Source organism: Amyelois transitella, chromosome 12 (genome assembly GCF_032362555.1).
Source record: "Amyelois transitella isolate CPQ chromosome 12, ilAmyTran1.1, whole genome shotgun sequence".
Classification (NCBI taxonomy): Eukaryota; Metazoa; Arthropoda; class Insecta; order Lepidoptera; family Pyralidae; genus Amyelois; species Amyelois transitella.
In genome coordinates this window covers 4,030,080-4,042,114 of record NC_083515.1, presented here as the reverse complement: position 1 = coordinate 4,042,114, position 12,035 = coordinate 4,030,080, and the positions used below count along the sequence as shown (strand labels likewise).

General features: G+C 33.8%; 3 protein-coding genes across 5 annotated transcripts in view; 1 reads left to right on the top strand and 2 right to left on the bottom strand.

Annotated features, from left to right (window-relative positions):
* The window catches only part of LOC106142706 (uncharacterized), a 36,854-nt gene extending 31,374 nt beyond the window's left edge, over nt 1–5,480 (bottom strand). The window contains exon 1 of one of the 2 annotated variants that reach the window (XM_060946989.1): nt 5,261–5,480. The gene's annotated coding sequence lies outside the window, so the exon portion shown is untranslated. The remainder of the gene's footprint in view (nt 1–5,260) is intronic. The other variant, XM_013344576.2, reaches the window with a different exon arrangement.
* Nucleotides 5,481–6,724: 1,244 nt separating this feature from the next.
* On the top strand, nt 6,725–8,734 carry LOC132902343 (putative nuclease HARBI1). Its single transcript, XM_060946986.1, has 5 exons — nt 6,725–6,979; nt 7,087–7,283; nt 7,391–7,523; nt 7,636–7,774; nt 7,914–8,734. Exons 1-5 carry the CDS (start codon nt 6,725–6,727, stop codon nt 8,333–8,335), a joined length of 1,146 nt encoding a protein of 381 aa, XP_060802969.1. The 3' UTR covers nt 8,336–8,734.
* LOC106134944 (uncharacterized) lies at nt 8,229–10,305 on the bottom strand. Of its 2 annotated transcripts, none has more exons than XM_060946987.1 (5): nt 9,766–10,305; nt 9,396–9,591; nt 9,112–9,297; nt 8,595–9,034; nt 8,229–8,343 (listed from the first exon to the last, which is right to left on the bottom strand). In XM_060946987.1, the coding sequence occupies exons 1-5, from the start codon at nt 9,936–9,938 to the stop codon at nt 8,307–8,309; spliced, it is 1,032 nt and encodes a 343-aa protein (XP_060802970.1). In that variant the 5' UTR covers nt 9,939–10,305; the 3' UTR covers nt 8,229–8,306. The 2 variants fall into 2 exon arrangements, with proteins under 2 accessions (XP_060802970.1, XP_060802971.1); XM_060946988.1 differs by having other exon boundaries at nt 9,985–10,305.
* Between the last annotated feature and the right edge of the window lie 1,730 nt (nt 10,306–12,035).

Here is a 12,035-nt window from a genome sequence, read left to right as displayed (position 1 = left end):
TGCAGAAATTATTGGCTTTTTATATGGAAAAATTTAAACGTTGAAATATTCAATTTGAGCGCACGATTTAACTCATAGTAACATTAAATTAACAAATTGTCCCAGATCTCAATTGGATCAGGTCGGCGCCTGTTCCAAAGGACTGGTATCGATGGCATTATCGGCAAAAAAATGGTACGCGGAAGCAGTCTTGATTCTATAAACCATCAAGAAAAAAACAAGTTTCTCTTCCAGGAATTCTTGATGAACCATTAATATAAACAACAAAGATTGAGAAAAAATAATCAGTAATGCAGCTATTGTATGTCCATGAGGTAAAGACGGAAGGCTCCCATCCGTGGGAGCGACCCACGGGGAACAATCTCGCTTCGTGCTTGTTCACATCGAATACTGGCTCGGAAAAACGACACATGTTTAAGGGGAATGTTTCAGCACTATCGCCATCAACTTTGTGGAATTAGAACCAATAAAACTTTTACTTGGACACTGTTGTTGCTAACTAAACTAAAATCTTATGTTCACTTCATATTTTAAGTTAGTTTTATAGCATCGTTCAATGTGCTAATTCGTTGTTTTAATTGCTATTGGAAGCCGATTGCAGTGGAATTAATTAAAGGAAATGTGTGGATCGAAGCAATCCGAACGTGGGGCTGACTACCGAGGGAACGCTTTGAAGTTATATCGGTTTACGAGGTTTTCCGACGTTAATAATTGTTGGGAATGAAGAAATAATTAATTGCATTGGAGAAGATCCAAAATCATCGGCAGAGTTTTATAGAGCTCATGCAATTCTCGAAAGTGCTCCAATTATAAATACCGGAAATTTGGATGTTTTTATACCTATCAACGATTACATAATGAAGATTAAACAAGAATAATGAGAAAATTTTCGTATGTATGGTATATAAATGAGTACAATAATTTTGCACTGTTCAAGTAACATCAGTGTCGAATTTTCACAATATGTCGATCAAAGTGCTTGACAAAGCTTGTTGAGTAAAACCAACATCCAGGACAGGACGGCCACTTCAGAAGGTGAAAGTAACATGTAAATTGATGTTAAATAAAACACGTATTCTTAACTTTTACTTAATTAAAAGGCCACAAACAAATGTTCGAAACAAAACTATTCATTAGTTTAACCACGTAACACGATATTAATCATTTGCTAACCCACTTCGCCAAGGGCTTTTAAATTAAGTTATTAAAAAGCATTCGTTAATTTCATTTTTGTGGTAGCCGAGCAAGTTTTGGTTGTATATGTGTTGTGTTATTTTTAAGAGGCTAACGATGTCTAATATGGCCATTTTGTTATTATTTAATTTTACCGTTAGCAAATGTTACTAAGCTGCAATGGATATTTTTGACGAAATTGCACTGGCAAATGCTATTTCTGATACTTATGCGTTACTTTCATTTTATTCATTATATTATTTTTCAAATCGAGCAACCATTGCCTTAAATATAGTTTCATTGTAGTTCTTTATATCTATAACCGAGGTCCGAGGTCAAGGTATTTATTTACAAACAGTTAAGTTTTTTGGTAACATAACGCATTAAACAATATTATTTCCAGTTCCTCTTTTTATTTGAACAAAGTATCGAAAAAAATATTACTATGCCACTAGCAATATAACAAGTTACGTATAAAAAATGTGTATCGTTTGTTTCCCCAATAGAGAAAATCTCAAATTGTATTTTGTACACGTTCCCTTCACAGTAACACAGCTAACTCGGCTTAAGACTGGAGCGGTGCGAACCAGTGGTCATAGTTAAGGTTTCTCGGCCGGCAGGTGCGGCGAGGTTTCGCTACGAGTTCCGCCGCCTGCGGCTCTCGTGCCAATGTCAATACATCTGTTGCCATGCGGTGCCACTTTTACCCGAAAACGTTTATGCGCGACCAGATTTTATGATATTCGATTATATGAATTGCTGATAATAAGAAGAATTAAGGCGTGTTAGGTATGGACAGTATGTATTCGATAATATAAATTTGCTGATAGAATTTGTAGAATTTAATACGTGTTGAGTAAAGATATCCCAATCATTTGATTTATTTTTTAAAATGCTAATGCGAAGCGCATAAAGGTGAAATCGTTGACTTTGATTCAATCAAATATATATTCTGTTTTTTTAGTTTTAACATGAAGTAGGTACCTTTTTCTAAAATCTAATTTAAGTAACATAAAATTTCATAATACAAAGGACAAAAAAATATAATCACAATTTGATCACTGATAACAACCGTAAAATTAGATTTTATTTACACGCATCGAAACCGTTTTAATTGTGCAACGTTTTGTCCTAGTTGAGAAGTAAAAACCGCGACCGATCATGTGACGGTCACATTGCACGGATCCACCCCGTTCGTCTGTCTGTTTGTAACCCAATACCTGCGTGCGGTGCGCGTTAGTTTACATTACCGTTCGCATTGTGTCGGGATCGTGCTAAACAATGTTGGTGGATACCGAACGTTCTACGACTGTTATAAGTATTGTAGTTTGATAGTTGATAAGTACGGTACGATGAAGTATTGTAGTTTTATGCAGGGATCGTGGCAACTGGAAAGATGTAGTATCTTTCTACCCCTCAGGGAAAGAGCCGTGATTTATGTATGTATGTAAGTTTTATAATTGATACGAAAATCCCTTTGATTTGCCCAAGAGATCAAAGAACAAGTTCAATTTTATATTTGGTGTCAGTGAAACTTTATTTACATGAAACTATTATGAACGGCCAAAAAACAATATAAATATCTAGGACAAAAATAAAATATAATCACATTGGAATATCACGCAACCACGCTCCATTGCAGTATTATGCAGCTATCAAAACATATTATTTGTCAGTTTTAAAAGAAATTGGTAATCGTTGGAAATCTGTTTCGTGGGCTGCGTTGCATTACGTGAAGCTTTCGACGAAGTGCTAATGATTCTGTCATGCTTTTACTTTATCGAGAAGATAATTAATAAGCCAGATTCTACAGCTGTTAATTCTCAAAATAAACACGCAGGGAATATTTGACCAGATTCAAGTACATACAAATTGTATAGCATGTTCATTTAAATATATTTTTGTTATATGGAGCTAGTAAACTTTCGTTATTATTAGAATAATAGTGATATTCTCTCTCATCTGTAAAGTATAGTGAGAATGTACATTCTTAGAAGCTAAGTTTTGGAGCTCAGTTTCTTTTTTGTAGTAAGTATTATTAAATATATGATTCATAATAAAGATATTCCAAGCTGTAATAAACAATACCTACAATCTACATTGATGTATGCTGAATTTGAATAAACAATTACATACAATGATAGTAATTACTACATAGATATAGATAGGCCATCAAGATTTTATGAAAATTTGCATTAAAGTGAGAACAATGATCATTTTTACATAATATACAGTAATTATAGTATATCTTATCTTACTAATGGTATCGTACGTACCTATCATTTAAAAAGTAAATACAATACATTCAAAATTTTCTCACAAGTGTTTTAAGAGTTGAATGCACCTGCTCCCTAGTATAAAAGATTTCATTATAGTTTGTTTACTGTATTAATGGTTAAGAATTTTCATTTTTCCAATATCAATTATCTTGAAAGTTTACTAGAGGAGCGATAAGTTTATATAAAACAATTGTAAAAAAGGGTTCTTAAAAAATATTTTAACGAAAAAGTTTTAACATTTAACAAAATGATGATATTTTATTAACATACTGTATTTAACATAATATTTCTGTATATTAACTATTTTAGCTATAATTAGTATGTAATTAATCTGTTAACGTGTTACACCAAATAAACAAATTGAAGCAGTATAGAAATATTGAGGCCACAAATATTTGTTTAATGCCGTTGCTATTTGCCGATGTAGTTTATTACCACTTGTTCACTTGCCGGTAGTTTGTTTAGATAAATTTATCTATAGTTCATAATACATGAATAGTATCTAATACGATACATATAATAAAAGAATAGGAAATGTGTGCCAGTATATGGAAAATAAGATAGAAAAATTTGAGGCTAATCTTCGGAAATTCTGAATCTGATGAAACTTTAGTACGAGCTATTAAGCCTATTGGGCAATATGTACCTACCTAAGGTTACGTTAAACCGGAGGAGTCGCCATTCTTAATAAAATATTAATGTGGCATATTTTCATATTTTATAGTATTCAACAACTGGTTTTTTTAAAGGCTTTGACTAGGAAAATGGATTGATAAGAAAATACGTTATGTGCCTCTTGCCAAACCTTTTTATCGTATAAATATCAATTGATGAATTTAAAGAAGTTGTCACTTATCTTAAGATCTACATCGTGTGTAGTTGTTTGAATCAAGCGTGTGTTATGATTATTCAACATCAACATGTTTATATTACGACGCATTGTGTGACAGAACGACAAACCTATGACTTGTTTGTTTATTATTGTTTATTTTGAATTAACAAAATGATATTGCACATAAAGGAAATTTGGTCATTTTCAATGAATAGCGTAATTTAAAAAACATTTATTTGAATTTTAATATAATATTTGTTTTATTTATTTAATTACATTTCTTTTAGAGCGTTACTAATAAAAGACATCAACGCACGTGTTAATCAGAAATAATGTCAAATTGAATAAGTTTATTAACCTTATACCTATTATTTTAAAGACATTATTTTATAGATCTATCTATTTTAGTATATTTTTTAAATAAAAATAAAGGAGTACCTTTTTGCGGAAAATCATTAATGAAGAAATGAATAATGAAAGAATGAATTTTAACTTCATTCACAAAGAAACTATAGGTAAGTATCTTTAATGGACTATTATGTTTAAAAACGACTTTGTATGTACTTAACAAATATAATATGCTATATGTATACTTAACAAAAATATGTATTAAAATATTTAACTATCCTTGTTTTTTGGTGATGGTCCTATTGTTGCAAAACTAATTAAAAAACAATTTACCGGTATACGAAAAAATAATAATTTAATGATAGCTGCAGCAATGCCTGTTATCGATCATAATGTATTAACCAGAAAATCAATTAACCGGTAGCAATTAGCGATGCACCAGCGCAGTGACACTTGATAAGTAAACCTCTGACCCTATACAGACAAATGACATAGAAAACGAACGGATTGCAACAAAACGCACGAGCGACCTTCGGATCGTACGCAAAATGCAGTTCATGGCGCGATCTCCTCTCCGCATAAATCAGCTGCAAACTTCGATGTAAATAAATTATAATTCAACACGTACTCACCGCGATCTGCCTTCGGTGAAAATAAATGGAACACCTCCAATGTGCAGGCACAAAATCAAAATAATAAAATAAACAACACAAATCGAAACTGTCAATAAATGAAAGTATTCAAATAAAAACGAATCGTTCAAAACACCACTTCATTCACAGTTCGTTGATATGAGCGAGTAAAGTTTCGTAGTGAGAGCGTTCCTCGGGCGACGTGCTTTCCGCGCGGGAGTTCGACTCGGAATGATTTGAATTTCGAATTGGAGTCGGGCGAGCTTCGAGTATCGAGAAGTGTGTAGACGGGAGTTGGGCCCAAGTGTATGGTTTGATGCCGGGCTGATGGCATGGTAGTCAAAGGAAAATTGACAGTGTTTAGCTAATATGCATATAATATGAGTGATCATCTCGTATCCGGTGGGGAAACGAATCTTCGACAGTATTGTAAATTCTGACGGCTTAAGTTATCATATCCTGTTTAGGGAGTCGTGAATTTTTATTAAGTTACGATATGAAAAGTATGTATGTATTCTTTCTTTATTTATTTTAATCGAATATGATTCACTTTCAATTTACTTTGTAATCAATAATTTGTCAATTTTCAACAGTAAACACCCCTTTTATACTTATAAAACAAGTACTCACTTGCATCGGTTTTGTTAAAGATATTTGAAGAATACCTGAGTTACATAAGAGGTGACGCAAATTAAACGCATAACTAAAGTAATTGATTTCTTAAATTTTAGATCTAAGCGGATCTTGCTAAGTTGTTAAAAGTGTTAGTAACAATACAAGATAACTAATTTTCATACGAAATTTCATCAATAACGGTCCAGCAGCTTAATTGTGTAAGCGTAATAGATGAAAAGATCGATCAAGATGGATACGATAATAAATAATATCGAATACCCATCCCAATCAGAAGAAGGTAATTTTTACTGGATCAGGAATTGCACTAGGGACTTTGTAGCAACGCCAGCATAATGACAATTGCGCAGCAGAGGCTAAATATTATGTGGCATTTTTTTTAATAAGCACTGAACTTAAATCACAAAAGTAAGCTTCTTCAGGGGGCTTACCATAATGTCTTGTAGCAGTATTGTTTCAATATTACTTTTGAAATTTGTACCATGACACTTAGAAAACAATATTACTTTAAGCTTACATTTCTTAGCAGTTTTGATGACGTCACAACGAAACGTTCATTCAATTTCGTACTATAAGCCGTTATTTGACAACTAGTAATATTGTTTTTACGTCAATTTTTGCGATCTTAAAAAAGTTGGTCGGATGCCATGGAAACAAAACTTTTTTCATATTGAGTGTGATTCCTTCAATGCTTACAAACCACTTGAAAACCTTATGAGACATTTGAGTGTTGAAATAAGTAAGCATAAAGTGTTCACTGTGTTAGTTACGTTACGTTAGTGTTTGAAGGTGTTTGTTTACGTGATATATATAAAACAACGTTTGTAATGGCTAATGAATACGAGATCTTTGAATACTTGGAAGAAGAAGACGACCATGAAGATAGTGTAAGGAGGAAGCAGGCAGCAAAGGAGCGGCATAGACGATTACGGGATCAATGTGATCCGTTTGAAATATACACGGATGCTCAATTTGTTAAGGAGTACCGATTGACCAAAACACTAGCTCGCGATTTATGTGAAGAGATTCGACCTTTCCTTAAAACACCACAAAAAGCTACTGACTTGTCGGTGGAGACAAAGGTAAACCTAGAAAACTTTTATTTAGAATATGTATCATAATGAGAATAAAGTGCATCTATATGGGGGATTCTTTGTGTTATCTTCACTTACGTATTTGCTTTTTTCAGGTTTTGACTGCTTTGTCATTTTTTGCCACAGGGTCTTATCAAAGACCTACAGGAAAGATTCAAGGGCATTTTGTAGCTCAGCAAACTGTGTCTACTGTCATAAATGAAATTTCAAAGTGCCTAAATAATACATATTTTAGAGAAAAATATATTCACTTTCCTAATAATAGTGATGAACAAAACAAAATAAAAACAAGGTATATAAAATAACTTAATACAAGACAAATATAATATAAATACTAATGTTTTATTGTATCCCGTGCATTTTCTTATGGTAATAAAAATAATATATTCCTTGTTTTAGATTTCATAACAAGTTTAATATTCCGGGAGTATTAGGATGCATTGATGGCACTCATGTTGCTATTGTGCGTCCTAACCAGCATGAAGACAGATATTTTTGCAGAAAGGATTACCATTCTCTAAACGTACAATTGGTAAGTAAACTTTTAATAATTGGCATAATTTTGCCCAAAAATGAATATCTTAAATAACTAAGTAATTTGGTTGTAAATAAATATAAAAACTAAATATTTACATTGTTTCTAGGTTTGTGATGCTGACATGCAAATTATAAGTGTTGATGCCAGTCATGGAGGTGCAACTCATGACTCTTTCATTTGGTCTAGTCATCCTTTAAAGGACTACATGGAAGAACTAAGTAATAATGAAAATGTATGGTTTCTTGGTAAGTATTTTGCATTTTCATAAGTAGTATATAAATGAAACTGTCGCCATAATGCAGGCATAATGGTGGATGTGCTAGTATCATCAACTTGTAAAAAAAGCTTCATTATAAAAAAAGTTAAAATTTAATTGTGTTACAGGTGACTCTGGATATCCATTAAGACGGTACATGATGACGCCTGTTTTAAATGCAGCACCAAATACACCAGAGGCACATTATACAAATTTGCATGTGCATACTAGAAATATAATTGAACGCACAATTGGTCTTTTAAAAGCACGATTCCGTTGTTTACTACTACATAGAAGATTGCACTATCAACCAGAGGTAGCTGGTTCTATTGTAAATTCATGTGTTATATTACATAATATGTGCAATGGAGCCAAGCTACCTTCGCAAGAGTTAACTACAGAAGAAAGACAAGAAGAATCGCGATTAGTGGCAATTTATTCTGCACATAGTAGTATTCCAGTGACGGAAGGAGGGCGTGGTAACGTAGCACTCCAGCAGGGTGTGGCCGTGAGGAACGCTCTCATTCAGCGACTCTGGGAAAGGCGCTAGACATTATGCTGAAAATAATAATGTAGTACTTTTAATCACATACAAAATTTTAGTGCTTATTATTTTATTTATTTTCTCAGTAATACATAGGTATTTGGATTTTTACTTACTAAAATCAAGTTTACGGAAATTAAGTTATAATTTTTATTTTATTTAGATTTCATTTCAGAATAACACTAATAGCTAATATTAATTTTATAATATGTATATTAGTCCTTTAAAATAAAGTATTTTTTGATGAAAAGTATGTTGTCATTACCTTTTTATATCCCGTATATCATCTTGTATCGTTTTTAGACTATTGGCAATAAGTGCCAGGCTTCGGTGCACACCCTCCATGGCATTACTGCTACGCACACTGGCCTCTGTTTTTTCTTGGGCCGACTGCTCGAGAAGACGCCTAGCGTCCTCCCGAGATAAAACATGGCGGCTGCGGCTGCGGCTGCGGCTGCGGCGTCCACTAGGCTGGGGAGATGGTGCCAATAATTCTGGCTCTTCTCTCTCTGCTCTCTCCCCCTCAACTACCGCAGGAAAGGGATCCTCCAATATGGCTTGCTCAGTGTCCATATGCCTATCCACTTCATGCGAAGGTCCTGCACCATCATCAAACACCTCGAGTTGTACAAGTGAAGGTTCTTCCATACCTTCCCTTGTCAAAATGGACTGTGATGTAGGTTCAGATGTTACTGCAGTATGTGCCTAAAAGTACACAAAATAGTAACAATTATAAAAATTATATATACACATTCATTTTTGACATGACTTCAATTATTTACCTCTGTTAATGGATCCACTCTGATTCCAGCCATACCTTGACCAAAATCTACTCCTAGTATGGATAAAAATTTATCCTCTATTTGGGACAAAGGTGGCTCATTAGCTGATCCTCCTCCGGTTCGCCGTCTGGATGAATGTAGAGCGGCATTCCTTTTTTTTAATTTTGCCTTGTAATCCACCCAGTACTAGAAGAAATATGTAATAAGTTATGATAAGTAGTCTCCAAGTAATGCATTGACTGACACATATGTTTAGATATACTTATATATTTTTATTTAGTTACCTTTGACCACATTTTTCCATCTTTGAGTGCACCATCTCCTTGTGCGTTTAGAATTTCGGCGATTTCTTGCCATTTCCTAGCCGAATATTCTTTCGCCTGTAAGGAGCGGTTAAAACCAGTCGCAATGTCTTTATTAGAATTTAAGAATTCCCACAAAAGTTCAAGCTGCCTCATAGAAACGCGACGATTCCTAACGCTGCAAAAAAAACCCACTTCAAACTTATACCACTTAACATAGCTGACTTGTTATTACTACGAGAAATTTTTAACGAAACAAAATACTTATATGATATGAATTTGCAAGAAATAAAACAGTTTCACAACACACGTTATGTCCGTATTATACACACCAATAATTGAGTAAACTTACTTGGAATTAGACATAGTTTTAATAAAAATACAAATTATTTTCTTTACTTCGAATAAGCACAGAGACTTTTTGAGTGGCCGCGCCGACTGTTTTGTTGTGACGTCAAAAAATGTTCCGAATGATGCCTGTAGTATGGTACACAATTTCACTTGGAAACGTAATTCAAAAGCCATATTTTGTTTTAATGATTAAGATTTAATACTTTAATACTTTATTCACCTTTTATACACTTATTAACTTTTAAAACACATATTTTATAAATGAGATTATGAAATTAAAATTTCGTATTGTCGTCATGAGAGCTCCATGAGAGTCAATTGGAACACTGCGTAAAAGTGACGCAGCTATACGAAACACATCTTGTGTCTCGCTTTCACAATCGCCAGGGAATAGATAAATCCTTCGTTCTTTCACAACACTAAGCAGGAATAAAACAATCTTGTTTTAAAAGTTCATGGTATGATTTGGAACAACATTATTTTAAGCTTGAAACAAAACGGGCGAAAACTATCATGGTTTTCTTAAAGTTTATGGTAAGCCCCCAGATCTCAAATAAGTACGTGTTTGGCCCCATGGGGCACGTTACGTTGCCTTCGACTCGAGGCCGACAAACTTCAGGCCTACATTTAAATGGGACACCATAGGACCTTCGATACAGTAAACAGGATCAAGGGAGCGTATCGATTTTTCTAATAAATTAGCCAAACAACGTTTATTTACATACTTGATCCACTTGGTTCTTTTTTTATACCTACTTTATTTTTGTTTATACTTACATTAATATATTTAGTAAATTAATTTAGGTGATTCAATGAAATTTATACTTTAAATCACACCATCTTCCAGGAGATATTTACGCTATGTAGGCAGAGACTTAACTTTTCTACTTGCCGTGATCCCTGCCTGCATACTTCTCTCGCGTCATCCAAATTCATCATTCTCTTCATGCAAAGCTCGTCGGTTTAGGACAGTTTAATACGTAGATAACTCAATAAGTTTTGAGATGCTCGTAAATTAAAATATTTTAAAAAGCAAATTTAATTAGCATTAAGTATATCTTGTATAATTTTTTCTTATCTCAATACTTATTGACCTACGTATATCTCGTGATTATTAGCAATAGGTATGTTACATACATACATATTATATACATCGAATATCTGAAGAAACTGAAAAAATTAAAATATGGTGTACCTAATTGTAATTGATTGTTTGGTCTTTTTTTTATCCGTTTATTCTTATTTATTTTCTCTTTTTCTAATTCAGATGTGAAAATTGTTACTCTAATCTCAATTGTGACATGTGAATTCATTGATGCCTGTCACATTATAACTTAGTATATGATAAACTAATTGAGTGCAAATGCACTGTGACCTCTCGGTCTATTAAACGATAATATCATTAAAATCACATGTATGGAATTCGTATTTTAGCACAATGAAAATATTGTTAAAGCCGGGGAAATATAACATGCCATGTTTACGTTATTCGGTGCGATAACAGAGTAATGGTATAAACACTCACTCGTACATACAATCACCATACTATGCATCAGCTGTGCGCCGTCAAGGTTCAGAATTAAGATAACCCGAGCGTGTGGAAAATCTCTTGAGGATTTGAAACTATATTCCTGAAATCAGTTCCATGTCAAGGTGGTGACGCGTCCCTTAGCGGCATTCGGGAATGTAAATAGTAGAAAATATAAATATTTGGAAATTCGGGCAAGAATGGTAAACGCTGGGAATTTGGTATTAATAATTAAGGTTGGTTGGTGATCACTTCCAAACTTCCAATTAATTGGTCAAGAAGTAAATATATGAAAATATTGTTTGGAAATTGGGGCAAAGATCGATAACGCTTGCTTCAGTATGGGCGGACACTCCTCACCAAAACCTCGCTTCCCTGCGGAGGCCTCAGAATAGATGACGACGAGGACCCTAAGCGGATAACGCAAGATCTATTTCGAAGCTGCGTCTATGTTCTGGCCGTGTGGTTTTATTGGGTTCAAGCCCCACACCCATGTTCCAATAATTTCTACACGAAGCGAGTCTCGTCTGATGACCGTACACTTTGATGAGGAATTTAATAACCACATTGGATCTTGGTTATATTTGTATTAAGTCGAATTTACTCACCTATTTATTTCCTTAGTCGCTTTTTACGACTTCCATAGGAAATAAACGGAGTGGTCCTATTTCTTCATTGTTTTTAAATCGAGCTTCTCACAAGTTTATTCGCATTATGCATTTAAAACGGCGCCAGAGGAATAG

Bases quoted from the DNA above. Each gene is read 5' to 3' on its own strand.
- LOC132902343 (XM_060946986.1), top strand. From the start codon at position 6,725: ATGGCTAATGAATACGAGATCTTTGAATACTTGGAAGAAGAAGACGAC. The intron at 6,980-7,086 runs GTAAACCTAGAA...TGCTTTTTTCAG, and splicing joins ACTTGTCGGTGGAGACAAAG to GTTTTGACTGCTTTGTCATT. The intron at 7,775-7,913 runs GTAAGTATTTTG...ATTGTGTTACAG, and splicing joins TGAAAATGTATGGTTTCTTG to GTGACTCTGGATATCCATTA.
- LOC106134944 (XM_060946987.1), bottom strand. From the start codon at position 9,938: ATGGCTTTTGAATTACGTTTCCAAGTGAAATTGTGTACCATACTACAG. The intron at 9,592-9,765 runs GTAAGTTTACTC...TTTTTTTTGCAG, and splicing joins AAAACTATGTCTAATTCCAA to CGTTAGGAATCGTCGCGTTT. The intron at 9,035-9,111 runs GTAAATAATTGA...GTGTACTTTTAG, and splicing joins GAGTGGATCCATTAACAGAG to GCACATACTGCAGTAACATC.